The 24,250-nt window shown below is 45.2% G+C and overlaps 2 protein-coding genes across 2 annotated transcripts in view; one reads left to right on the top strand and one right to left on the bottom strand.

The window, feature by feature from the left end:
- l(3)80Fj (lethal (3) 80Fj) overlaps positions 1-23,116 on the top strand; it is a 51,414-nt gene extending 28,298 nt beyond the window's left edge. Inside the window, exons 31-53 of the mRNA XM_028302483.1 lie at positions 1,771-1,950; positions 2,381-2,670; positions 4,230-4,425; positions 5,378-5,562; positions 6,350-6,453; positions 6,533-6,758; positions 7,126-7,263; positions 7,601-7,753; positions 8,235-8,423; positions 10,288-10,559; positions 11,102-11,423; positions 12,048-12,278; positions 17,858-18,064; positions 18,755-19,000; positions 19,780-19,848; positions 20,064-20,234; positions 20,284-20,492; positions 20,552-20,764; positions 20,820-20,904; positions 20,954-21,172; positions 21,355-21,471; positions 21,597-21,755; positions 22,924-23,116. Coding sequence (XP_028158284.1) covers positions 1,771-1,950; positions 2,381-2,670; positions 4,230-4,425; positions 5,378-5,562; positions 6,350-6,453; positions 6,533-6,758; positions 7,126-7,263; positions 7,601-7,753; positions 8,235-8,423; positions 10,288-10,559; positions 11,102-11,423; positions 12,048-12,278; positions 17,858-18,064; positions 18,755-19,000; positions 19,780-19,848; positions 20,064-20,234; positions 20,284-20,492; positions 20,552-20,764; positions 20,820-20,904; positions 20,954-21,172; positions 21,355-21,471; positions 21,597-21,755; positions 22,924-23,049 — 4,307 coding nt within the window. The 3' untranslated portion in view covers positions 23,050-23,116. The remainder of the gene's footprint in view (positions 1-1,770; positions 1,951-2,380; positions 2,671-4,229; positions 4,426-5,377; positions 5,563-6,349; positions 6,454-6,532; positions 6,759-7,125; positions 7,264-7,600; positions 7,754-8,234; positions 8,424-10,287; positions 10,560-11,101; positions 11,424-12,047; positions 12,279-17,857; positions 18,065-18,754; positions 19,001-19,779; positions 19,849-20,063; positions 20,235-20,283; positions 20,493-20,551; positions 20,765-20,819; positions 20,905-20,953; positions 21,173-21,354; positions 21,472-21,596; positions 21,756-22,923) is intronic.
- Positions 23,117-23,189: 73 nt separating this feature from the next.
- On the bottom strand, positions 23,190-24,013 carry LOC114351327 (selenoprotein M). Its single transcript, XM_028302496.1, has 2 exons — positions 23,850-24,013; positions 23,190-23,769 (listed from the first exon to the last, which is right to left on the bottom strand). The coding sequence occupies exons 1-2, from the start codon at positions 23,937-23,939 to the stop codon at positions 23,527-23,529; spliced, it is 333 nt and encodes a 110-aa protein (XP_028158297.1). The 5' UTR covers positions 23,940-24,013; the 3' UTR covers positions 23,190-23,526.
- Positions 24,014-24,250: the final 237 nt, after the last annotated feature.

The raw sequence follows: 24,250 nt of genomic DNA, 5'->3' as shown, positions 1-24,250 counted from the left end.
ACTTGTTACGTTTGCCATTCACAAAAGCCCAGAAGCATTTGACATCAGAAGTAATCCCATTCTCAATCGAGTCAACGTAGTCCCGATAACATTTGTTAATTAGTCGCTTACACCGAGCTCGCAGCAGAGAGAAAGCATCATAGTCGCGCGGATTTTGGTATTTTTTAAATAATTTGTGGAATTTATGTTTTTCAGCCAAGCATTTTTTTAGTGATGAGCTAAACCAAACAGGAAACCTATTGCTAGTAACTGACGTGAGAGGAGTATGTTCTGTGATGATTTTATCGAGAGATTCGTAAAATACAGAAGTGTTTTCATTTATGTTGGCAGAAGATAACAATGTTTCCCATGGAACCTTCTGAAGGTCAGATCTGATACGTTCAAAGTTGCTCTTGTAGTAATTTCGGCGCTTTGTAGGCTTAAGAGTCCTGGGTGAAGCGTCGGGCGTGTCCGAACTCAGTGTGATCTCCAGAGCTGGATGATGTCGGTCTAAGTTACTTAGTGGGACACACTCTGAGACCCTGAGGCTATCCTGAGTGCTCAGAACTAGATCCAACTGGCGGTTATTTATATTGCCCACCCCGTTAAATTGGTAAAAGCCGCAGAGGGTCATGGTCTCGAGTAAAAGATTAGATTTATAATCCGATACAGAGGAAGGAGTGAAGTAGTTAGTGTTTGGGTGTTGAGTCCATTGTATGTTAGGCAAGTTATAGTCGCCAATACAAAGAAACGCCTGGCCACCACCGGCATTAAGAACAATCGATTGACATTTTGTGTAGAAATTTATAAGAGTCTCGGCAGAAGTGTACGAAGGAATGTAACTGAGACATATGTTCAACTTAGGATGATTAACTAAAGTCGGCTCTATTGTAATCCAGATGTCTTCGAGGTCAGTTTCCCAAGATGATTGGCGAATAACGTCGTATGATTTCTTAATAGCTAAGACTACACCACCACCCTCCGTTTTCTTATTACTCGAGGAACATCTATCCCGACGAAATACGTTATATCTACAGTCAAAAATTTCACGATCGGAGACGCTATCGTTTAAGTTGGTTTCAGTAAGACAGATAATATCGTAATTACAGTTTAATATAGTTGAGTATAACTCCTGTAACTTAGATCTAATTCTATTGACATTTTGATACAATTTTTCCATGAAGAATAATGAAAAAAAAGAACCTATTTAAAATCTAGACAGAAAGGTAGGTATACAAAGTCAATAATTGTTTTGGCCCTCAGACCCCACAGAATATCGTGCAGATGCTCGGGCACTCAGGGCACAACATCAGGTACTTCATCGACTAGGGAACAAAACCGCACCTGCACTCCTGCATTTCAGCGTGATCACTGCTGAACATAGGTTCCAATGGTTTCCATTGATGTTTCCAATGATCTGCACCCTAGAGACGTCTAGTGGTTTTGTGTAGAACTTTTTTTACGAAACTCATCCCTTTCGTAGGGAAAAGTTCTACCCACTAAAACGTGGAGCAAAATCAGGGTGTTTTCTGAATCGTGTTAATTATTAAGCGTCTCCACTCTTATTATTCTACGCATTTATCATTTGACAGATGTCGCGATCATCTACAAAATTGTACTATCTATCCATTTTCAACGAGGATATTGACCAGCACTTCACCACTTTTGTGGCGGAGTTTTGGGCTGACGCTGCGTATATTTGTTGTCGACACGACAAGAAGAAGCATTTCACCTTTGAAAATTGATGATGAGGCCGAAGGTGGAAGTTATAAGAAGCCATTCTTATCACAGGTTCGATCGAGCTCCTGGGCGCCATGGCATACTGCGCGCCGAAGCAGCTGTCGTCGTGCCTGCCGTCCATCGTGCCCAAGCTCATCGAGGTGCTGAGCGACTCGCACATGCGCGTGCAAGAGGCCGGCGTGGAGGCGCTCGGCGTCATCGGCTCCGTCATCCGCAACCCAGAGATTCAGGGTGAGTATACGTGAGATTTTTCTTCAGGCTCTGTTCTTCTCCCAAGTCTGTCATTTGCTTCAGCTTTAAATCTTTTCAAAGGCCTGTGCAGACGAGGACTATCCACGAGCGACTTTTGTCCACAAAAATAGATCCCTTTGAGGACGGGGAAAACCCTGAAACCTCAAAGAGGCCCAAGTCAATAAATGACCAGAATCAAGACTGTGTCGCCCGGAGACGCATGAATAGGAGGACCGACCCCAAATAAAATGGGAATGGGCTATTATGGGAATATAATTTATCCTTCTAACAACGCACAAGGAACTAAAAGCACCCCAAACAAAGTGTCTGTAAAGTCGAAAGTGCGCAGGCTTTGAGCACAAAATAATATTATATGCACCTATTCATATATGGGACAATATTACATATTGATTTGTATCATTTCCTTCAGCAATCGTGCCTGTCCTCCTGCAAGCCCTTCAAGACCCGTCGAACAAGACGTCAGCCTGCCTCCAGACGCTCTTAGACACGAAGTTCGTGCACTTCATCGACGCGCCGTCGCTGGCGCTGATCATGCCGGTCGTGCAGCGCGCCTTCCTGGACCGCAGCACGGAGACGCGCAAGATGGCGGCGCAGATCATCGGCAACATGTACTCGCTGACCGACCAGAAGGACCTCATGCCATACCTGCCCAGCATCATCCCCGGCCTCAAGAGCTCGCTGCTCGACCCCGTGCCCGAGGTCAGTGTCAGTCAAAATATAGTTCCAAAATACTTGACTGTCCTATCGATGACATTGACAGTGGGGCGCCACCGTCAATACCGGATCGCTGGTTCCTATTTTTGCCATGTTGAAAACCCCCCTGTCATTGAGTTTGGTGGGACAGTTTAGCGTGGGTCATCTATAGCATTCGAAATACGAAAACAAGGGTTGCTCCAATAAGTTTTTTTTACATTGTAAACTTTGAAATAGCTTGCACAAACAAGCAGACTTCATGTAACCATACAAGCAATATTTTAACCATAACTATACATGGACAGAATCTAATTCTTTGCAATAGTGAGTGATGAGTGATACGTATAAACGCAATTCATTTTACCGCGATATTTTGTTCGTTTCAACTATAAAGTTAATATACCTAGCGGAATAGAGCAACAAAGGACTGAGCGAGCTACCCTGTATGATAAAAAGAGCTGCGTGATGCGTGGGAATATGTATTAACTTTATGGTTTTATTTAACCTAATGCCGTTTGTGGGAGACGAATCGATCGCCTCCTCACATTAATTTAGCAGAAGTAGAATCTATACAAATTACAAGTGGCTTTGAATAAACAAATATATTTACAATAGACTAAATTACAAAAAAACATAAAAGAATTAAAATTATCAATCAGAACAAAATCAAAAAGAGCAAGACGCAGGAAGGTGTCAAAGTGACAACATAAATTTGTCTTTTTTCATTGCCGGCCAGGAGCGCGCGGCACGGAGCGCCGCGGGCGGACCAATGAGTCCGGATTGTGGCGTACATAGAACGCCACACCGTTCACTGCAAGACAAAGGCCTTCCCCACGGATTTCCACAACGACTTAGTATTATCACAAAATATAACAGAAGGTAAACTCATGTATGTACCTCGCTTTGCATACCTCTCTCGCTCGCACGCTCGGCCGTCGCGCTAGGGTTGTCTTGTCATGTGTTGCGTTTATTTCGTTATGATAGAAAAATTTTACTCTTAATACTATGGAAGAAAGACAATAACAGATATCCACGTATACTTATGCAGTTATATTTAGTACGTTATTATAGTAATAGTTTGCAAACAAATACACGAGAAGGAAGTAGTATTTAGTTGAGTGGTTGACACTATTATCCAATAATTCCTAAAACTTCTCTAAAACAATTCGATATTCCTAATAATTGAGTTGGCTTTCAATTTGTCAACGTTAAACGAACTATTGAAATACAAATAAATACCTTACTTACCTCCCGGAATCAACTGTTAGTTTCAAAAACGAAAATTTAGTTTTTAATGTTGAGTGTAAGCAACCGTCTACTTAACAAATGTTATTATACCCCTTTTTTGTTGTTCACTAATTTTCGCACAAACAAAATAATTTTACGAACGCGTGAGCAGCGTCACTCAAGCGAACGCAGTCGCGCCTCGCATTCGTCCAAGACAGTCTTGATAACGCGTACGTGAGCGGTGTCTATGTGTGCGTGGCTCGAGCGCGCTTAGTATGGAGTTTACCTTCTGTTATATTTTGTGGTATTATTGTCGTAACTTGTGATTTGTCCCCCAGGTGCGGTCGGTGTCGGCGCGCGCGCTGGGCGCGATGGTGCGCGGCATGGGCGAGCAGAGCTTCGAGGAGCTGCTGCCGTGGCTCATGAGCACGCTCACGTCGGAGAGCAGCAGCGTGGACCGCTCGGGCGCCGCGCAGGGCCTGTCCGAGGTCGTGGCCGGCCTGGGCGTGCACAAGCTGCACACCATCATGCCGGGTACGCTGATAACGTTAATGTGAAGGCAGCAACGGGAGGCAACACTAGTAGACCAGTAACAAACGGCCGACGAACGAATTCAATACGTAATTTTTTGAGGATGAAACCATTGATTTTCGTCGTCGTCGTCTCAGCCAAATGACGTCCACTGCTGGACAAAGGCCTCCCCCAAGGTTTTCCACAATGAACGGTCCTGCGCTGCCCGCATCCAGGCTCTTTCCGCGACCTTTACCAGATCGTCGGTCCACCTAGTAGGAGTAGAAAAAGGCTCAAGGTTCACCTCATAAGAAGGCTCAAGGTCACCCAAAGGGCGATGGAGCGGGCTATGCTCGAAGTTTCCCTGCGTAATCGAATCAGAAATGAGGAGATCCGCAGGAGAACCAAAGTAACCGACATAGCTCGCAGAATTGCTAAAATCATTGATTTTACTTCACTTAAATTCATAGAAGCTCATTGTAAATTGTGAAATGGTCTGTATATCGTTTCAGTATTCGCCATATTCATCGTTCTTCGTTTCAGCCAAATGTCGTCCACTGCGGGACAAAGGCCTCCCCCAAGAATATGCACAACGACCGGTCTTGCGCTGCCCGCATCTAGGCATCTCCCGCGAACTTCACCAGATCTTCGGTCCATCTAGTCTTCTACCCCAGCGGCCATCAGCTCTGCGAGTCTTGTGCCCCGCTTACTGCCACTTGATTTTAGCAATGAGGGCTATCGTTTTTATACTTAACAGTTGGCACCCCTGGCGATTGACAGGACCTTACTCTACAGTGGCGCCATCTTGATGAGTGCAAATGCGATAGTCCTCCTACCACTTTAGCGCTCACAAGTAGGCGCCACTGTCTTCGCTACTAGCAAGTGACTGGACCTTACTCTACAGTGGCACTAAAACGATAGCCCTCATTCTGCGGGCTATGCCATAGACACCAATTAATTGTAACTTTCGCCGCAGATATAATCGCGACGGCCGAGCGCACGGACATCGCGCCGCACGTGAAGGACGGCTACATCATGATGTTCATCTACATGCCGGGCGCCTTCACGGACGAGTTCACGCCCTACATCGGCCAGATCATCAACCCAATCCTCAAGGCGCTCGCCGACGAGAACGAGTATGTGCGCGAGACTGCGCTCAAGGTAACAACATACTACGTATATTCGCATTGCCCCGCACATTCGTTCTTACTCTCTTTCCTTCTTATTAGTCAAATCAAAATCAAAATTTTCTTTATTTGTTTAGACTAATTAAATTAGTTCTTGCAAATCGTCAAATGCTCTTAAGGAGCCTATACATGTCTCAATCTTTTTTTGCCCTACCAGCGCTTCGAGACAAACATTTGGCAAGTGCTGAGAAGAAGCGCCGCAACAAACTCAGTCACCACTGTATGCCGGTTTAAAAATATAAAAAAGTAGTCAGTTACAATACATTCAGAAGCAAGTTACTTACCACGCGCTCCCGTTGATAGAAGGTGGCCTTTAAGACGCCCATCTAGCACGAGACCGCGTGGCAGTTTTAGGAATATATTTATTTAGTGCCGTGCTAATTTCTGGGTTAATTGTTGCGTTTTGATACATATATATTTTATGTCAGGTATATCTTTCCTTTACCAGTCCCCGAAAGCAGCGCCTGTTCACAGACATGACGTGTGAACCAGCCATCGCTTCACTCGACCATATTATAGGGAATGTAACGACCCGCCTCACACGCCACTACCCCAGAGACATTTTAGTAAGCATGACAAGTCCTTCTGGCTAAGTGCCAGTCATCTTCAAAGGATTAAGCCGCGTCCACACTGCTCTTGAGCGAGCATGACTCGCGAGGACATGCGCCCAGTGTGGATGCGACTTTAAACGTTTGTGATACGGGCATGCGCAAATGAAAGGTCATAGCCACTGTGTATGTAAAATATTTGTACAATTACAGGCCGGTCAGCGCATTGTCACATTGTACGCAGAATCTGCGATCACATTGCTTCTACCGGAGTTGGAACGCGGGTTGTTTGATGACAACTGGCGTATCCGATACAGGTATGTCGCCGCTCATATAATTGTCACTTAATATTGAAGCGTTTGAAATGGTCAATCAATATATAATTTCTGTTTTCAGTTCGGTCCAACTTCTCGGAGACTTGCTTTACCGTATATCTGGAGTGTCGGGCAAGATGAGCACGGAAACAGCGTCTGAGGACGACAACTTCGGCACAGAACACTCGCACAAGGCGATTATGCGAGCGCTAGGCCCCGAGCGTAGGAACCGCGTGCTAGCTGGACTTTATATGGGCCGCAGCGACGTGGCGCTCATGGTGCGTCAGGCCGCGCTACACGTCTGGAAGGTAATAATAACAATAATAAATACACTTTATTGCACACCAAACAAATAACATAACAGAAAAAAAGGAACACACAAGGTACAATTAGGCGGTCTTATCGCTACGAAGCGATCTCTTCCAGACAACCTATGGTGAGGACAGTTACTTGAAACAAATATGAAGGGGAAGGCGGTGTCGACACTAAAGAAATAAATTATAATAAAAGGCATACAATTTAAACCAAAATAATACATGGTAATGTATAGTATAGCACACATTAGCTATTACATTTTCATCGACGGAGAGTGAGCTATACAAATCGAGTGGAGTAAACTCTTTTTTTACCTTATTACACTTATCCTCGACTTATGCAAGCGTGTTTTTCTCGCAGGTGGTAGTGACAAATACACCGAAGACGCTGCGCGAGATCCTGCCGACGCTGTTCAGCCTGCTGCTGGGCTGCCTGGCCTCCACCAGCTATGACAAGCGCCAAGTGGCCGCGCGCACGCTCGGCGACCTCGTGCGCAAGGTAAAGCCGAGCTTACACGCCTACCGAAAACATAATCGCTGTAATTAAAGCCTCGTCCGTGAGCACGTAGAATTTTGTCCAATGACCCCAAGCTACCCATCCTTATCGCTCGCGCGTAATTATATTGCTGTCGCGACTGTGCGACGGGCGCCCGCAGTAGGTGTGCGAGCGCGAAAGCAACATAATTACGGGTCATTGGACAAAATTCTACGTGCTCACGGACCAGGCTTTAGATGAAAAATATGTACTGTCACGTGCATTGAACCTTTATACTTTGTATATGGACTTTTATTGACGTCATGTACGTTATGTCTTACCACTTTCGTGACGTTTTCAGTTGGGCGAGCGCGTGCTGCCCGAGATAGTACCGATCCTGGAGCGCGGGCTGAAGTCGGAGCGCGCGGACCAGCGCCAGGGCGTGTGTATTGGCCTGGGAGAGATCCTGGCTTCCACCTCGCGGGAAGCGGTCATGAGCTTCGCCGATGGCCTGGTAAGAAAACCTAAAATTCCGTTGTTAAAGCAGACCTGTTCATCTCTGCGAGTATACATCGAAAACAAAACACTCTCAACGTACTCTCCTGGGATGTTTAATCCACAAGGCATTCACGAGCGAGCAACGTAAGCGCGCGTATTCTTCAACCATTGTAAAACAAATATTCACAATGGAAATAAGAAAAAATATGCGTGTGTGCGCGACACAGTAGCTTCTTGTCAGTCAGCCTTATCACATCGGCAAAGTACCAGTCATTGACATAAGTCAAACGAAACGGTACTCGACTTTGAGACAAGCTAAATTACACCATATTGTTGACGACATTGAGTACACATTTTTTTAAATACCTTCGTATAGAAAAGTTTCTGTGAAAATGAAAATAAAAAAAGAAAAAGAATAGAAATGAAAGTTCTGTGTGTAGTTAAAGCCAAAAACATTTGCTTTGTTCGTGTGTTTTTGTTAACTTGTTATTTTTTAGGTGCCGACGGTCCGCACGGCGCTGTGCGACCCGCTGCCCGAGGTGCGGCTGGCGGCGGCGCGCGCGTTCGACAGCCTGCACGCCACCATCGGCAACAAGGCGCTGGACGACATCCTGCCGCACATGCTGCGCTCGCTGCACGACCCCGACAAGCAGCTCGCCGACGCCACGCTCGACGGGCTCAAGCAGGTACGTGCCACGCCATAGCTAGCTCCCCAATCCGTCCCCCGGACACGGTCTGAGCCGAGCTACGAGCCTACCATGGCGCCCTCAGGCCGCGTCCGTAGTCCCCTCGATCGGGTCCACTACTGTGAGCCCACCGTAGGCTGGACTTTGGTCCAACACCGCGGAGGGCAACCCTCTAGTTGGGTTCGCCACTGATCGGGCGCCTTATGCGCTCGATACGGCCCGATCGCCAAACGGCTAGAGTGCCTTCTGTACTCGCCACTCTGCCCGGTGAAGCTGGAAAAGCTCCTGAAGCTACCAGCGCGCGTCCCTTCAAAAAAAAAAACTTAGCTAGCTGGCCAATGTACCCAGAAGAACTAAGTTACTATATACAAGGTGAAAACGATAAGTGATCTCACTCGATTATTTCTAAACTATACAAGATGGTCAGTTTTTGATATCTTGACCGTTCGAAAAAGCTTGTGAAGTGCTTTAACCTTTAGCTACTGAGGTGGATTTAATTTCACGTAAACACTGACGTGGGGGCCTGAGAGGCCCGTACATATGTGTGCTTATATTTAAAAATATATAATCTTTTTAGGGTTTTATGTTTAATAATTATTAATAGTGGTTATATTTAAATACTATAAAACGATTTTTATGTAAATTATTTGTTAAAAAGTACGTATTATTTCAATATTTAGAAAACATGTAGCATTTTTTGGCAAAAATCTCATGAAATCATGATTCACAAAGTTATGATGAAAAATATTCATAAATTCAACAAATCAACTTAGAATCTTAATTTTCAATAGTCTTTTTAGCTAATGATTTATAAGTAATCCTAATATGAAAAAGGAGGAAAAAAATTACACACATCAAATAGTGCGAATTAAACACAGTCTGAATAAACTTTCTTTGCTCAGTGAAGGAAGCCATACATATTTTTAAAATGTAGATTTCATTTGAGTCTTCAAAATACATGTATGGCACTTGGTTTCATCGTTTAAATCTTGATAGACAGGTACAGGCTTATCATTTCCTAGCATACGTGCCAAAAACTACTGTTCTTCTATTTTTCGTTAAATGCTGGTTATTTTTACTTCCGAGATACCGCTTTCTCTCGGACGACGTACTGTGGGCTCCATATTATATATTTTTTCAAATAATTTCAAGAAAAGACGACAACTAAGTGAAAACTATAGACAAAAAAAGTTACGCCAATACTGAGGTGGGGGCCTGAGAGGCCCACAAGAAACTTTAAAATTAATTTACCTACTGAAATTGCGCGTGCAATCACGTGCACCGTTGTTGACAGCCTCGGCGCAATGAAACTTGAAGGTACTAAAAGATTCGCGTGTGTCGTGCACGTGGGAGAGGAGAAATTCAACAATTTGACTTTTGCAAGGCCTGAGAGGCCCCCACGTCAGTAGTTAAAGGTTAAGGATCAGTATCCAGTTTTTCGATATCTTGTATAGTTTAGAAATAACCGAATGAGATCACTCATCGTTTCCATCCTGAATTGATGACCAAAAAAGTACCTTGAGGGATAGTCTCTCGTCTCCGCAGGTTAGTTATAGATAAATGCTTTCCACGCTGGATTCATTTGGATTTTTTTTTCTCCTTTTTATATCTGCAATCGACTTGGGTCATAATCAGATGTTTTGTCTTGCTTTTTTTTGTGTTCTTAAGAGAATTTGCTGAAATACCCCTCTATTTCAGTAAATTCTCTCCCTCGGTCTTCACTCATTCACGTAGCAATCTAGTCCAGCCTTCCAATATTCAGTCCAAGCCACTAGCATCTTTGGTGCAACTGTAGTATTTGCCATCTTTTCAGTCTTGTCTGGATCTTCATTTGGATTTGAAAATAAAATATTATTATCTTTAGGTGATGGCGATCAAGTCCCGCGCAGTGCTCCCATACCTGGTCCCAGTGCTAACCGGCTCGGGCTCCGGGCCAGGCGGCAACGCGGTGGACACTCGCGCGTTGTCGGCGCTGGCGGCGGCGGCGGGCGGCGCGCTGGGCCGGCACCTGCCGCGCGTGCTGCCCGCGCTGCTGACGGCGCTGGTGGCGGCGCGAGGCCGGCCTGACGAGGCCAGGGAGCTGGAGAACTGCCGCGACGCGCTGCTGCCTGTCACCGACGCCGCTGGAGTTAGGAGGTATAAAAATAGTTTATTCTTTTTTACAAAGGCATTACAAAAAAACTTCTAATAAAAAGGCAGAAGGTAATGGATGGAATCAACTCGTGCTGCCTAAGGGACGATATCTATTGACCGGCGCGCGTCGGAGCCCACTTACACGGCCGTAAAAAAAAGTATTTTCTTAACAGTTCTTGATAGTCGTAATTGTTTACAACTGATTAACTGACATTTCAATCCGGACGGATGCACGAGCATGCGTCGGCGCAAGGTACGCGGGCATTCCACCGCATTTTTGCTACCTATTACTTGAGATACAAACGGTATTATTTCCACTTCTCATTCCTACCGCTGCAACATCTGTGTAGTCAGGATCTACAGCTTGACTGCCAATAAAAACTCAATCAGGAAAAGCTAAGAAAATTAAACTGTCTTAGACCCAAAACGAAATTAATAAAAAAAAAACTAAGAGTTCAACTCCCTGTGATGCAAGTATTTGTTTTCAAATAATTAAAAAAAGGTTTTTTTATCTACAAGGAATAATGAACCTCACTTTATTTCAGCATCATCGACACACTGCTAGAGACAATCCGCACGAGCGAGGAGCCGCGACGGCGCGCGGCCGCTGCTCTGCTATGCGCGTTCGTGGCGCACACGCGCGCCGAGCTCGCGCCTCACGTGGCGGCGTTGCTGCGCGGGCTGCTGGCGCTGTACGCCGACAAGGAGCGCGAGCTGCTGTGCATGGCGTATGAAGCGATGGCAGCGCTGACCCGTACGCTGGATGCCGAGCGCATGATCCAGCACGTGCCAGATGTGCGAACGGCGTTGCGCCTCGCAGCTGCGGATCTCAAGGGCGATCTCTTGCCCGGATTCTGTATGCCCAAGGTATAATCGATTTTTCTCGCTCTAATAGTCGTCTCGTAAATAGTGCCCGAATATTTGATGTACTTGAATTTGGTTATTCTTACCGTTAGATAATTCCTGGCAATTAGTGGTGACTGAGTTTGTTCCGGCATTTCTTCTCAGCACTTGCCATATGTTTGTCTCGAAGCGCTGGTAGGGCCTAAAAGATAAGGAGACATGTAAAGTGCCCCATAAGAGCTACCTTTTTTTTTATTATTTACTATATTTTAACATTCATAAGTCCCACTTGTGGTCTAAACTGAATAAATATTTTTGATTTTGAATAAATATTTCGATTAATGAGTATCGCTACGACGAATAAGCAAAACGGTTCGTCTATCTGCCAGGCGAGACCTACTACTTTACCCCTAATACTCATTTTTTTGTTAGTAATCATTGATGGCATTGCAGGGCAATGCCATTTATTCCTATAAAGTCAAAGTTTTTTATTCAGTACTTAGACGTGTATAAACATGTCCCAAATAACTTGCCACCACACCACTTCGGGACAAAATATGGGCTGGTGTTGAGCGGAAGAGGCGGAAGACTTTCTTTTTCATTTGTCTTTTTTGTGTCAAATAAATATTTTTTTATTCTTTTTACCAGGGTATTTCCCCCCTCCTGCCGCTGTTCCGCGAGTCGATCCTGAACGGGCTGCCGGAGGACAAGGAGAACGCCGCGCTCATGCTGGGCGAGATCATCAAGCTCACCTCCGCCGCCGCCATCCAGCCCTCCGTCGTTCACATCACTGGCCCTCTCATCCGTATCCTGGGAGACCGGTTCAATTCCAGTGTTAAAGCAGCAGTCTTGGAGACTCTGGCTTCATTATTGTCCAAGGTAAAACATGTTCCATTATGAAGAGCAGAACGCCGCGCTCATGCTGGGCGAGATCATCAAGCTCACCTCCGCCGCCGCCATCCAGCCTTCCGTCGTTCATATCACGGGACCGCTCATCCGCATCCTGGGAGACCGGTTCAACTCTAGTGTCAAGGCCGCAGTCTTGGAGACTCTGGCTTCATTATTGTCCAAGGTAAAACATGTTCCATTATGAAGAGGAGAACGCCGCGCTCATGCTGTATAACTCCTGTAACTTAGATCTAATTCTATTGATATTTTGATACAATATTTCCATGAAGAATAATGAAAAAAAAAAGAACCTATTTAAAATCTAGACAGAAAGGTAGGTATACAAAGTCAATAATTGTTTTGGCCCTCAGACCCCACAGAATTTCCCGACAACTTCAACAGAAAGTCCGAGTTCCTGATTTGTACTGCGCTGGAGGTATCATTCTTGCGTATATAGATCCTACCGTATCTTACCCATACATACTTATAGTTATTACTTTGAGCAAATCTTCTAGTTTCAGCGTGCAGCTTTTTCATTTCAGGTGATAGGTGTTCAACCACGTATATTCTGCCTGCACTCCCAGCATCGATCCCGAGGGAACCGGCGCTGAGCGGTGAGTCGGGATGGTTTTTGTTATAACGATGTGCAGACGATATGATAAGATCACGTTGTCGGGGGGAGTCCAAGGTGACAAGAATGTTGCGGGGACGTGCGGAGCCGGAGTTCATTTTTGCGACACGACGACACGCACGTATTGCGAAGTCTTCTATATTCGCGTTTACTACCTCGCAAAGCTTTTTGAATAAGGATGTTACATTTTCGTTTTTAATTTCAGGGACTGCCTGAATTTCGATGTTCAGACTGCGGGACAGGTTCTCCACACCGGACAGCTTAGCCTCCACATGCCGAAGTTGTTTTTGCAAGTTACAATTCTCTCTCTCAAGGTCCCGAATATTTTTAGTCTGTTTGTCCAACTCTACCTTGAAGTCCTTCTGCTCAGCGCTCAAGTAATCCGTCGTTGTTGTGAAGTCCTGCTTCAATCCAGTAACTGCTTTGGTTGTTTCAGTACGAACCATTTCCTCGATGTCGGACCTCAAGGCAGAACGGAGGTTGGTCATGTAATAAGAGAGAGCCGTATTCAGCTTTTCGTCCATCATTTGGTTAATCTTGTCCAAAGTAATAGACGAGTCCAGAGATTGAGGAACGCCAGGTACCCGAGCTCCGCTCGACTCCGATGTGTCGTGGACCACCTCAAGGGACATATCGAGAGATTCCTCAAGCGGCTGATGTCGTCGGACCGGGGTGTTGCAGTTGCTTTTAGTACGTCTGGTAACGTTTGTGCAGGCGGGGCATACCCATGATAGTAGGAATTCCTCAGACAATGAGGCAAATTGGCTACTTTTTATATTTAGGCACTTATAGTGGTAATCAAATTTACATAATCGGCAGTGTAAAAAGCTATTGGGTTCAAGCGGGCAGCGGCAGGCGTTGCAATTCATTTTTCATACAATATTTCTAACACAGGTTGGTCAAGTTAACTCCCTCCGGCGGTGTGATCGAGAAACACTTGAGGCCTTGTAGCTTACTAGCGCAATCAATATTTAGCAATGAAGATTGACGATAGATGGCGTTCTACAGCTAAATGTGCGGAAAGTGCGCAGGCGCGTTCAGGTGTCGCTAGTTTCCGATAGATGGAGTTGGGGTGCAGTATCGGTATACAATGATTATTAAGTCCTCGAACAAATGTCATTCACAGTCATTCACTCACTTCTAGTCGGTCACGAATCCATATCTATGGTCACGAAAAACTTTGACAATCAGTCACAACAACACAGCTGTGATACCCTCAGATCCCGAAAAAGTTATCATCATCCAGGTTTTAATTCACACAAAAGGGCTTGATTCACTATCGGAGTAACTGAGATAACACTAGATGGGGTAAGTCGCGGTACAAGGAACGCGAGGCAGTCATCTGTGTAGCCGAAATGTTGATTTAACACACACACACAACTCAAATGTACTGAGCGATTATTACGCGGCTTTTGTTGTTGACGTCCGTCGAAGAAAAATGAGATACTATGTCATATGAGACACTTGAGAAACCTACTCGTACATTGGCATATCCTATTATTTCCAGTGGCATTCGATTAGAAGTGTAAAATCCGTCTTCCTTTTAAAAAGATATCTACCGAACAAACCGCATGCAAGTTCCATTACTCTGGGTAATCTTCGCTGGCAGACACATTGCTGACAATTCTCCGATCGCTGACTGCATTTTTGCTTCAAGCACGTAGGTATCTTATACCGGGTTCGCATAAAATAATACTTGAAGATCTACAAAGTTTTTATGTCACGTATAAAAATGAAAATGAGAAAGTTTTTAGACTAATATTAAAAAGAGGAAAGATTGTTTGTTTAATAATTATTATTGATGGGATTGCTTGCTACCATATACCTTAATTTTGAGTTTCCGATACAAGGTAAGTACATGTTAGCAAACCCGCCAGTAATAATGATTATGTTAGTGACCATGAAAGTTTAAAACAATTGATTGTTTGTTTGTATTCATTAGGCTCTTAAAATACTAGACCAATTTGAAAAAGTCTTTCAACATTAAAATCTTACATTATTCCTGACGAAATAAGCGGTACAAAGGTCCTAAAATAGTAATATTGTTGATTAACCTTAATATTTCTCTCACAACTACACTTTTCATGTAGGTAAGTCATAATTTAAAATAATTTTTATTCCCTCTCTCGGGAATCCCGGGATAGAGTAGAGTCGAGATAGAACGAGTGATTCATTCTTTCAAATTATCTAATTTCTTCCATACAAATCACAGCGCTGTGCTATTTACTCGTAAATGCTAGTTCTATGATTAAGTTGGTGTTTTGAACACTGGCAACGGTCGCAACGTGTCTCTGGGGCTTAACTACTGCGCTTTTGGTTTGCAGTTTGTTCAGTATGTTTTATGTTACGTGAATACCAAAAGCTGGACGCCTTTAATCTAATTTTGTGAAGTTTATGTGTATTTTGATTCAACAAAAACATTTTGCCTTTTCAAACTGTAATTGTATATTTATACAATTAAACTGACCTAAAACTCTATCAGTCTATTCTTGCTTTTTAACAGCCGTGGTGAGTTTAACAGCCTTTATCTTAATCAACACATATTATATAGGAAGAAATACTTTAAAATCGTAAACTTCGTTAAAATATTACGACTGTATCAGACTTGACACAGACGGTTACAAAACAATAAAACTGTCATCTCAATTTCTTAGTGTTCACGCGTAAAACTTTCAGTTTATTACAAAAACAATTCAAGCTCGGATTACGAGAAAGATAGCTAGCAGACCATCAAATCTATACTAATATTATGAAGCTGAAGAGTTTGTTTGTTTGATTGAACGCGCTAATTTCAAGAGCTACTGGTTCGATTTGAAAAATTATTTTTGTGTTCGATAGCCCATTTATCGAAGAAGGTTTTAGTTACGCTATTTAACATCACCCTACAGCCAATAGGGGTGAAGCAGTAAAGAAAAATGTTGCAAAAACGGTAATTATTATTCGAACTATTTTCACGCGTACGAAGTCGCGGGCACAGCTAAGTAGTACATTGAGAAAATAAATTTCTATTTGCTTTAATGAACATTAAATAATAAAGTTGAGTTTGTTTCTTTGTACATTGCTAACTCAACGTTTTTCTTTCAGAGACTTTGATGTCTTTAAGTCAACAGAGCTAAATCAGCCTGTTTCAATGAAATATTAAAATTTTATTTAGTTAGTGCCTTTTTACTAGGGTTTCTGATTTCTCGACTTATTTTTTTTCTCGAGTTTCGAGAATTCTCGAGGCCAAAGTCTCGAGTTTTCTCGGGTCTCGAGTCTTTTAATGAAAACTGCTGAAATCGGTTGAAATTTCATAAAAACACAAGTTTTTTTAATCTAATACCTACTTTTATGCACAACAATCAATATTAGAATTTAGTACCGCTTATTTTGGTAAGAAAAGAAACAAAAAATAAAATCTTCTGTCATAATTAATATTTACTAATAATCATAATAAAAGTTATAAAGACGCATAGTACTTTAAGGATAAATAACAATAAAATTCTGGAGCTACAATTGAATCACTTGTTTTCTAAAGAACACAAGTCCAAATAGCAAAATTACGATAAAGAGTTTTTTTATGAACAAAAAAAACTATTTAATAAATTATTAAATTTCTTACAGATAACGACTGGAATAAACTTTACGAGGAGTCACGAGTACCTAACCTAACGTCTGTTAGTTTAGGGGTAAAGTTACTGTCTAGTTAACAAATTTTTCAGTCTTTTTAAATCAGTCAGACTTAAAAATACATAATAAATATAAAGGCACTGGGNTTATGAAGTAAGAAGGGATGCTTGAGACTTTTAGCTTATTTTTTGTTGAGTTTATTAGTGTATCTTATGTTGATAGCCTAATAAATAAAGTAACTAAAGCCCGGTCCGTGAGCACGTAGAATTTTGTCCAATGACCCCTAGCTACCCATAGCGATAAGGGTTCGCTCGCGCGTAATTATATTGCTGTCGCGACTGTGCGACTGGCACCCGCAGTGAGTGTGCGAGCGCGATAGCAACATTACGCGCGAGCGATAAGGATGCGTAGCTGGACAAAATTCTACGTACTCACGGACCAGACTATAGAAAAAATGTTACTCGGCGTAGTGATGTCCCAACATTACGGAACGGTCTTCCCTGGGCTACATATTTACGTAGCCGAGTATCCGTGTATACTTCGGCATTTTTTTGTATACCCAAAACTGTTAGAAGAAATTCACTTCGCTGTCGTCCGAATGATATTGCGATATACTGTGAATCACATTACCAGCTACCCATTTTCAGTCATGTAAAGAATCTTCATATGATGAGAGCGAGAGAAAAATCGGAAATGGGTAGCTGGAACTGTGGTCCACTGTATGTGGCCCAAGGGACTGCAGTGCTTTATTCCTTTGTCGGTAAGGAAGTATGATTTCGGCCGGATCTCAGACTTAATCATCAAACATACTAAGCATAAAATAAGTTTAAAGTAACACTACTTACCCTCTTTATTTCATAATTTTCAATTCATTCTGTGCACACATGTTAAGAGTTGCGGTTTAGATTAATCTATGGATTAATATCTGTGCCTAAATAAGACTATAACTTGATTTGTGAGCCATAATTCTATATTATAAATGCGAAAGTTTGGATGTCTGGATGTTTGTTACTCTTTCACGCAAAAACTACTCAACGGATTTTGATGAAACTTTACAGTATTATTATTTATAACTCAGAGTAACATATTGGCCTCTAACCGTCAAAAATGGAAGCACATCGCCAGGAGAGCTACCCTCGGAGATGACATCACCCCACCATGTACCTCGTCAGCGCAGCCACGACCACTCTGACAAGAGTGTCCGACTAAGAAAAAGAAGAACATATAGGCTTTAATTTATGACGATCTGTGAGAAACGAAATTTTACGCGGGTGAAGCCGCGGACAAAAGCTAGTAAATAAATAAATAATAAATCGTGTTTGTGTCGCAGGTGGGGTCGATGCTGAAGCAGTTCCTGCCGCAGCTGCAGACGACGTTCCTGAAGGCGCTGCACGACGGCGCGCGCGGCGTGCGCATCAAGGCGGGCCAGGCGCTGGCGCAGCTCGTGCTCATCCACACGCGCGCCGACCCGCTCTTCGTAGAGCTACACAACGGCGTGCGCCTCGACGACCCCGCCGTGCGCGACACCATGTTGCAGGCTAGTGTCCGATGTTACTAAACCCACTAAATTTGACTTAGGCCCAGAACAAACGGTGAAACGCAACTGCAACGATACTGCAACTTTGTGATGATTCTGATGAATGAAACTGAAACTGAAAGTTTCAAACTGGTCGCGTCATGTGTGGTCTCTCGACGGACGCTATGGCAGAAACTTAGATGCAACTTAAAAGTAACTAGCAGTTGCAGTTTCGTTTCACCGTCTTTTCTGGGCCTTACTGTCGTTTACAGTCAAAAGCAGTTAAATACGGTCATTTCTAGTCCCTTTGATTTCTCTAATATTTTAATACTTTTAAGATTTTTTTTTTTAGTTTGTGTGATAATAAAAGCATGCTTCTAAATTAGAACTAAAAAGATTTATTGTGCTCTTTCTTTCCCCATGCGATTGCCTCGCGTTCCACACCCATGCATTCGCAACTTCGAATCGCCGCGCGCGTCGATTTTCATGTCGCCATTTACTTATAATATAATAGGAAAAAAAGTAGCTTCAATTAATCTTGCATAATTGGGTAAAAATTCTAAAAAAAAACTCGGTGGCGGTGGTAGTTGAAAGTGGACAGAAATATTTGAGTCATATGAACTGAATTTGACATCAAATGACCAGTCATTAAAGTCAACCTTTACTAATCGTGCCTGGTCAGATTCAGTAATTTAATTTACATCTCTATAGGCGCTGCGAGGCGCGCTCGTCGGCGGCGGCGACAAGATGTCGGAGCCGCTCGCACTGGCCGTGCTCACCACGCTGAGCGGGCCGGCGCTGCTGGCGCACCCCGACGACCCGCCGCGCCAGGCCGTGGGCGGCTGCCTGGGCGCGCTGCTGCCGCGCCTGCCGCCCGCGCACCGCGACGCCGCGCTGCTGCACCACGTGCTGGCCGCGCAGCAGCAGCCGCACCACCATCACCACCAGCCCGCGCAGGTACGTTCGTTTCAGCCGAAAGACGTCCACTGCTGGACAAAGGCCTCCCCCAAGGATTTCCACGAAGACCGGTCCTGTGCCGCTCGCATCCAGACACCTTCCGCGACCTTCACAACGTGGGAGGCCTGCCCACGCTACGTCTTCCGACTCGTGGTCGCCACTCAAGAACTTTCCTGCCCCAGCGGCCATCAGCTCTCCGAGCTATGTGCCCCGCCCACTGCCACTTGATTTTAGCGATTCTGCGGGCTATGTCAGTCACTCTGGTTCTTCTACGGATCTCCTCATTTCTGATTCGATTACGCAGGGAAACTCCGAACATAGCACGCTCCGTCGCTCTTTGAGTGACCTTGAGCCTTCTTATGAGGCCCATAATAAGCGACCACGTCTCAGGTACGAGGCGTCTAATACTTTGTCACCCATAAAGTAGCTAAAAAGCTCGCAACACATGTTTTTTTCAATTGGAAAAAGGTTGTGTTGTCAAGTTTTTGGTCACTTAGAGTGTCACGAACTATTTGACGCTGATTATTTATTTATTATAGACACTAAAGCCCAATGACCTCAAGCGCACTCACTGCGGGCGCCTGTCGCACAGTCGCGACAGCAATATAATTACGCGCGAGCGATAAGGATAGGTAGCTTGGGGCCATCGGACGAAATTCTACGTGCTCAACGACCGGACTATACACACTTCTCTTCTGCCGGGGCGGCGTGATGGTAAATTGAACATGAAAAAAGTACAAATATTATTATATCAAACTCATTTTTGATTGTTGTTCCAGGACGACTGGCTTCTGACGCACGGCCGTTCTGCTGCGCTGTTCGTCGCGCTCAAGGAATCACCTGCTGAGGTAAGTAACGTGACCGTTTCTCAATGTAGTTAGGATTACGGGAACCATCACTTTATGATTTTTTATTGACACTCCGCAAATAACAACGAACGCGCCTATTCTTTGTTTTGAGTAACGTAACCAACTCTCTAAATAAATAACACGATGACACTAAAAATTGTAAATATTCCTTTCCATTTCGATGTCCGTCATGGCTAACGCTCGTGTGTTCCCAGATCTACCGCGACCACTTCGAGGAGAAGATCGAGAAGACGCTGCTGTCATACCTGGCCAGCGAGCGCGTGCCCACCGCCTGCAACGGGCTGCGCGGCGCCGCCTACCTGCTGCGCCACCTGCTGGCCGCGCGCCGCCCCGCGCCGCCCGCGCTGCTGCAGCAGTTCGTGAGGGTAGGACCGCACTCATACACAGCACACTACTCCCTGCGTGGCTCGCCAGGCGTGCCACCGCCTGCAACGGGCTGCGCCACCTGCTGGCCGCGCGCCGCCCCGCGCCGCCCGCGCTGCTGCAGCAGTTCGTGAGGGTAGGACCGCACTCATACACAGCACACTACTCCCTGCGTGGCTCGCCAGGCGTGCCACCGCCTGCAACGGGCTGCGCCACCTGCTGGCCGCGCGCCGCCCCGCGCCGCCCGCGCTGCTGCAGCAGTTCGTGAGGGTAGGACCGCACTCATACACAGCACACTACTCCCTGCGTGGCTCGCCAGGCGTGCCACCGCCTGCAACGGGCTGCGCCACCTGCTGGCCGCGCGCCGCCCCGCGCCGCCCGCGCTGCTGCAGCAGTTCGTGAGGGTAGGACCGCACTCATACACAGCACACTACTCCCTGCGTGGCTCGCCAGGCGTGCCACCGCCTGCAACGGGCTGCGCCACCTGCTGGCCGCGCGCCGCCCCGCGCCGCCCGCGCTGCTGCAGCAGTTCGTGAGGGTAGGACCGCACTCATACACAGCACACTACTCCCTGCGTGGCTCGCCAGGCGTGCCACCGCCTGCAACGGGCTGCGCCACCTGCTGGCCGCGCGCCGCCCCGCGCCGCCCGCGCTGCTGCAGCAGTTCGTGAGGGTAGGACCGCACTCATACACAGCACACTACTCCCTGCGTGGCTCGCCAGGCGTGCCACCGCCTGCAACGGGCTGCGCCACCTGCTGGCCGCGCGCCGCCCCGCGCCGCCCGCGCTGCTGCAGCAGTTCGTGAGGGTAGGACCGCACTCATACACAGCACACTACTCCCTGCGTGGCTCGCCAGGCGTGCCACCGCCTGCAACGGGCTGCGCCACCTGCTGGCCGCGCGCCGCCCCGCGCCGCCCGCGCTGCTGCAGCAGTTCGTGAGGGTAGGCGGAGTGGCGCCACATGAAGCACGAATGGCGCATTTTCATTAGTCGATAACTCGTTCGGTATATAGCATGCGGGGTCTACCCGCATGCGAGATAACGACCAATGAAAATTGCAAGTCGATACGCGTTCGGTACCGGTTAGTTTTGATCCTATTAATAATGTTGTATTATGATTTCAGAGCATGAACCACCAGAGCAATGAGGTGAAACAATTGATGGCGACCGCAGGCGCGCTCGTGGGCCGCGCCGCCGCCGCCGAGTGGTGCGGCGAGACGCCCGACGCCGCCGACCAACAGGTACGCGTGGAGCGTACACTACTAACAAGATCCTAAACAGTCATGATGACAAGCTACAACTTGTCAATTGAGCAAGGTAATGTGGACTGTACAACCCCGTAATAAACATGAGTTTGTTTTGGCAGGAGCCGCGAGCGGGCTGGGAAGGTGGCGCGGATGTACTGCGCGCGCTGCTGCCAGCGCTGGTCAACGGCACCAAGGAGAAGAACACCTACGTACGCGCCAACTCCGAGCTCGCGCTCAAGGCCGTGCTGCGACTGCCGGCTGACGACGCCTTCCACCAGGTCAGTACATCATTTTTAGTCTTTGTTGATTTTCCCTCACGTAATAAGCTCTGTTGGCACAAGTATAGTCTGGTCCGGGAGCACGTAGAATTTTGTCCAAAGCTACCCATCCTTATCGCTCGCGCGTAATTATATTGCTGTCGCGACTGTGACAGGCGCTCGCAGTGAATGTGCGAGTATACACTATACGGGAAATTGGCTATGACGTAATAGTGTGAACACTATCTCGATTACTTTCTCCTACCCCCACCCGTGTGTCGCCCATTCTTCAGTGTGCGATCTAGGGCTCCGTCTCGGTTAATTTAAGTACACATAGTGTACTTGCGTCGAAGTCGCACTTCCGTCTAAATTGGTAGCTTCAGTTGATGACATGTCTAATTATAGGGCTATGTTCACTATACATACGCAGTTACTAAGGTCTGTCTAGTAGTTAACTATGTATTATTATCTTATAAGGCAATTAATATGTAATTTAGATGCCATGTTCAAGGTTAACGATGTTTTTACATCGCGGTTATTATTGTCACGGTTCTAACAATGAATTATGCCATCAATATGATGAAACATGTGTCTACCGTCATGACTATCATTTTTTTTATCTGCATTATCAGCGTAACGAGAGCTATTGTGGGCGTTCACAATTTCTGAAAGGAATGTTGTGTCACTCTTGATAATTTTATCAGCAGTACCTATGCGACATGTATTAGACAATGCTTTATATCTTGTTAGTCTCATCAATACTATGTAATGCAATTTAGTATCATTTAAAGTATACTTTATGTAACTAAATTCATCCACATTTAATCAGCACATCTAACTGAAAAATATGATTTCAAAATGCATGTGTGTGTAACAATAATCTAATCTTTAAATCTGCTATGAATAATGTTGCAGTTTTATGTCTCGGTATCAAGATATGAACCATTTTTTTTTTTAGATTAAAAAAAAAAAGATTATTAGTAATTTGTTATTTCACAAATTACTAATACTCCCGTTAGCCCCTCGTACTAAGCTAAATATGCTTGTGTCACGAGTGAGCTCACCATTGTGGTGAGCTCACTCGAGCGGCGGCGGGGACCGAACCCGCGTTCCCCGGATCACGAGTCGGCCAGTCCGACCCTTTCACCGTTCGGCTATCGTGGCTTCATTGTATTATTATTGTTGTCAGAAATGCGTGAGCCTGCTGGACGAGGGCGCGCGCGAGGCGCTGGCCGACGTGGTGGCGCGCGTGCTGCGGCGCGCGCACTCCGAGCACGCGCGCGACGAGGAGCTCGACTGCACGCTGCTCACCTGAGCCTCTGCCTCCGGCCCCGAGCGCACATGTTATTCATATTCATATTATATTTAACTCTCTTTACCAATACCATGTCTTTTATTTTTTAAATCCTTTATACTATTAATTTTTAATAAGATGAGGTGACAATAAACCAAATCTGAATTCCAAAAACAGCTTTATTACATTCCTACATCACAATATTAAACTGTACACTATTACTAAATGCATTTCAAAATTATTTTTATCTTGTAAAATATGGAATACATACTTATTTCTATAAATTTACATGCACAGTCGACAGCACTGGATCTAAAATATGTGATACCAGTTTATCAGAGTTGTAATGTGACGTCGTCTGCACATTATCATACACAGGACGAAGTATTCTAAATATTGTTGTTTTACGTATGTCAAGTATGTTACTACACTGGAAGCTTATAAATCAATCTTGGAATGTGGGCGAAATACCATGTTAAAACCTAGGTATTGCGCTATTTAGAGGTCAGACTTTTTAGATTTTTTCACAAAGCCCTTCTCCTGGACGAGATCGTTACATTCCTGACGGTTGAGCTGCGACAGCGGCAGCCGCTCGAGCTCGCGGTCGCCCTCGCCCAGCAGCACCAGTTCGGGGGGCGCGCCCGTGATGAACTTCACTTCCAGTCGCTCGTAGAACGGCGCGTCATCCATTATGAACTTCTTCACCTCCGGTAACCTGTTCAGCGAACATCCTCGACAACTCTGAAAGGATTTGAAACTTTATTACCTACGGAATAACCATGAAACGGCTTGCACACGGTCAGGATTTTTTTATACAATACCTCGATTCTAGCCGACACTATATCGGATATTTCATAAGCGGTCAAGGTAGTTAATAATACACTGAATATAACTGCTGCAAATAACTTCATTTTTGTGAATTTTACACAAACAAACAACACAACTGCCTCCTGACTTGCTTGCTGAATGAATGATTGATTTTTTAAACGTCTTACGTCAGTATTCGTGAGTGACTTGTGAACGAACGATAGGCAATGTTCTCTTTGGAGCCATGAACTATTTCATGTCATGTCAAAAATCACAGTGATTTCAGAGAACATCATCATAACCATCCATTTCCAAAGTCGTAAAACTACTATAAAAAAAAACATTCATTCATTCGTTCATACTTCATTCATATGAAATCATCATTCATTCTCAGACAGTGTCAAAACAGTGTTTT

This window comes from Ostrinia furnacalis, unplaced genomic scaffold, assembly GCF_004193835.3.
Source record: "Ostrinia furnacalis isolate ACB-3 unplaced genomic scaffold, ASM419383v2 OfSCF1130, whole genome shotgun sequence".
Lineage (NCBI taxonomy): Eukaryota > Metazoa > Arthropoda > Insecta > Lepidoptera > Crambidae > Ostrinia > Ostrinia furnacalis.
This window is presented reverse-complemented; position numbering and strand designations above follow the sequence as displayed.

Excerpts from the sequence above, each read along its gene's own strand:
- LOC114351327 (XM_028302496.1), bottom strand. The coding sequence starts at position 23,939 with ATGAAGTTATTTGCAGCAGTTATATTCAGTGTATTATTAACTACCTTG. Across the intron at positions 23,770-23,849 it reads TAGTGTCGGCTAGAATCGAG|AGTTGTCGAGGATGTTCGCT; the intron begins GTATTGTATAAA and ends AAATCCTTTCAG.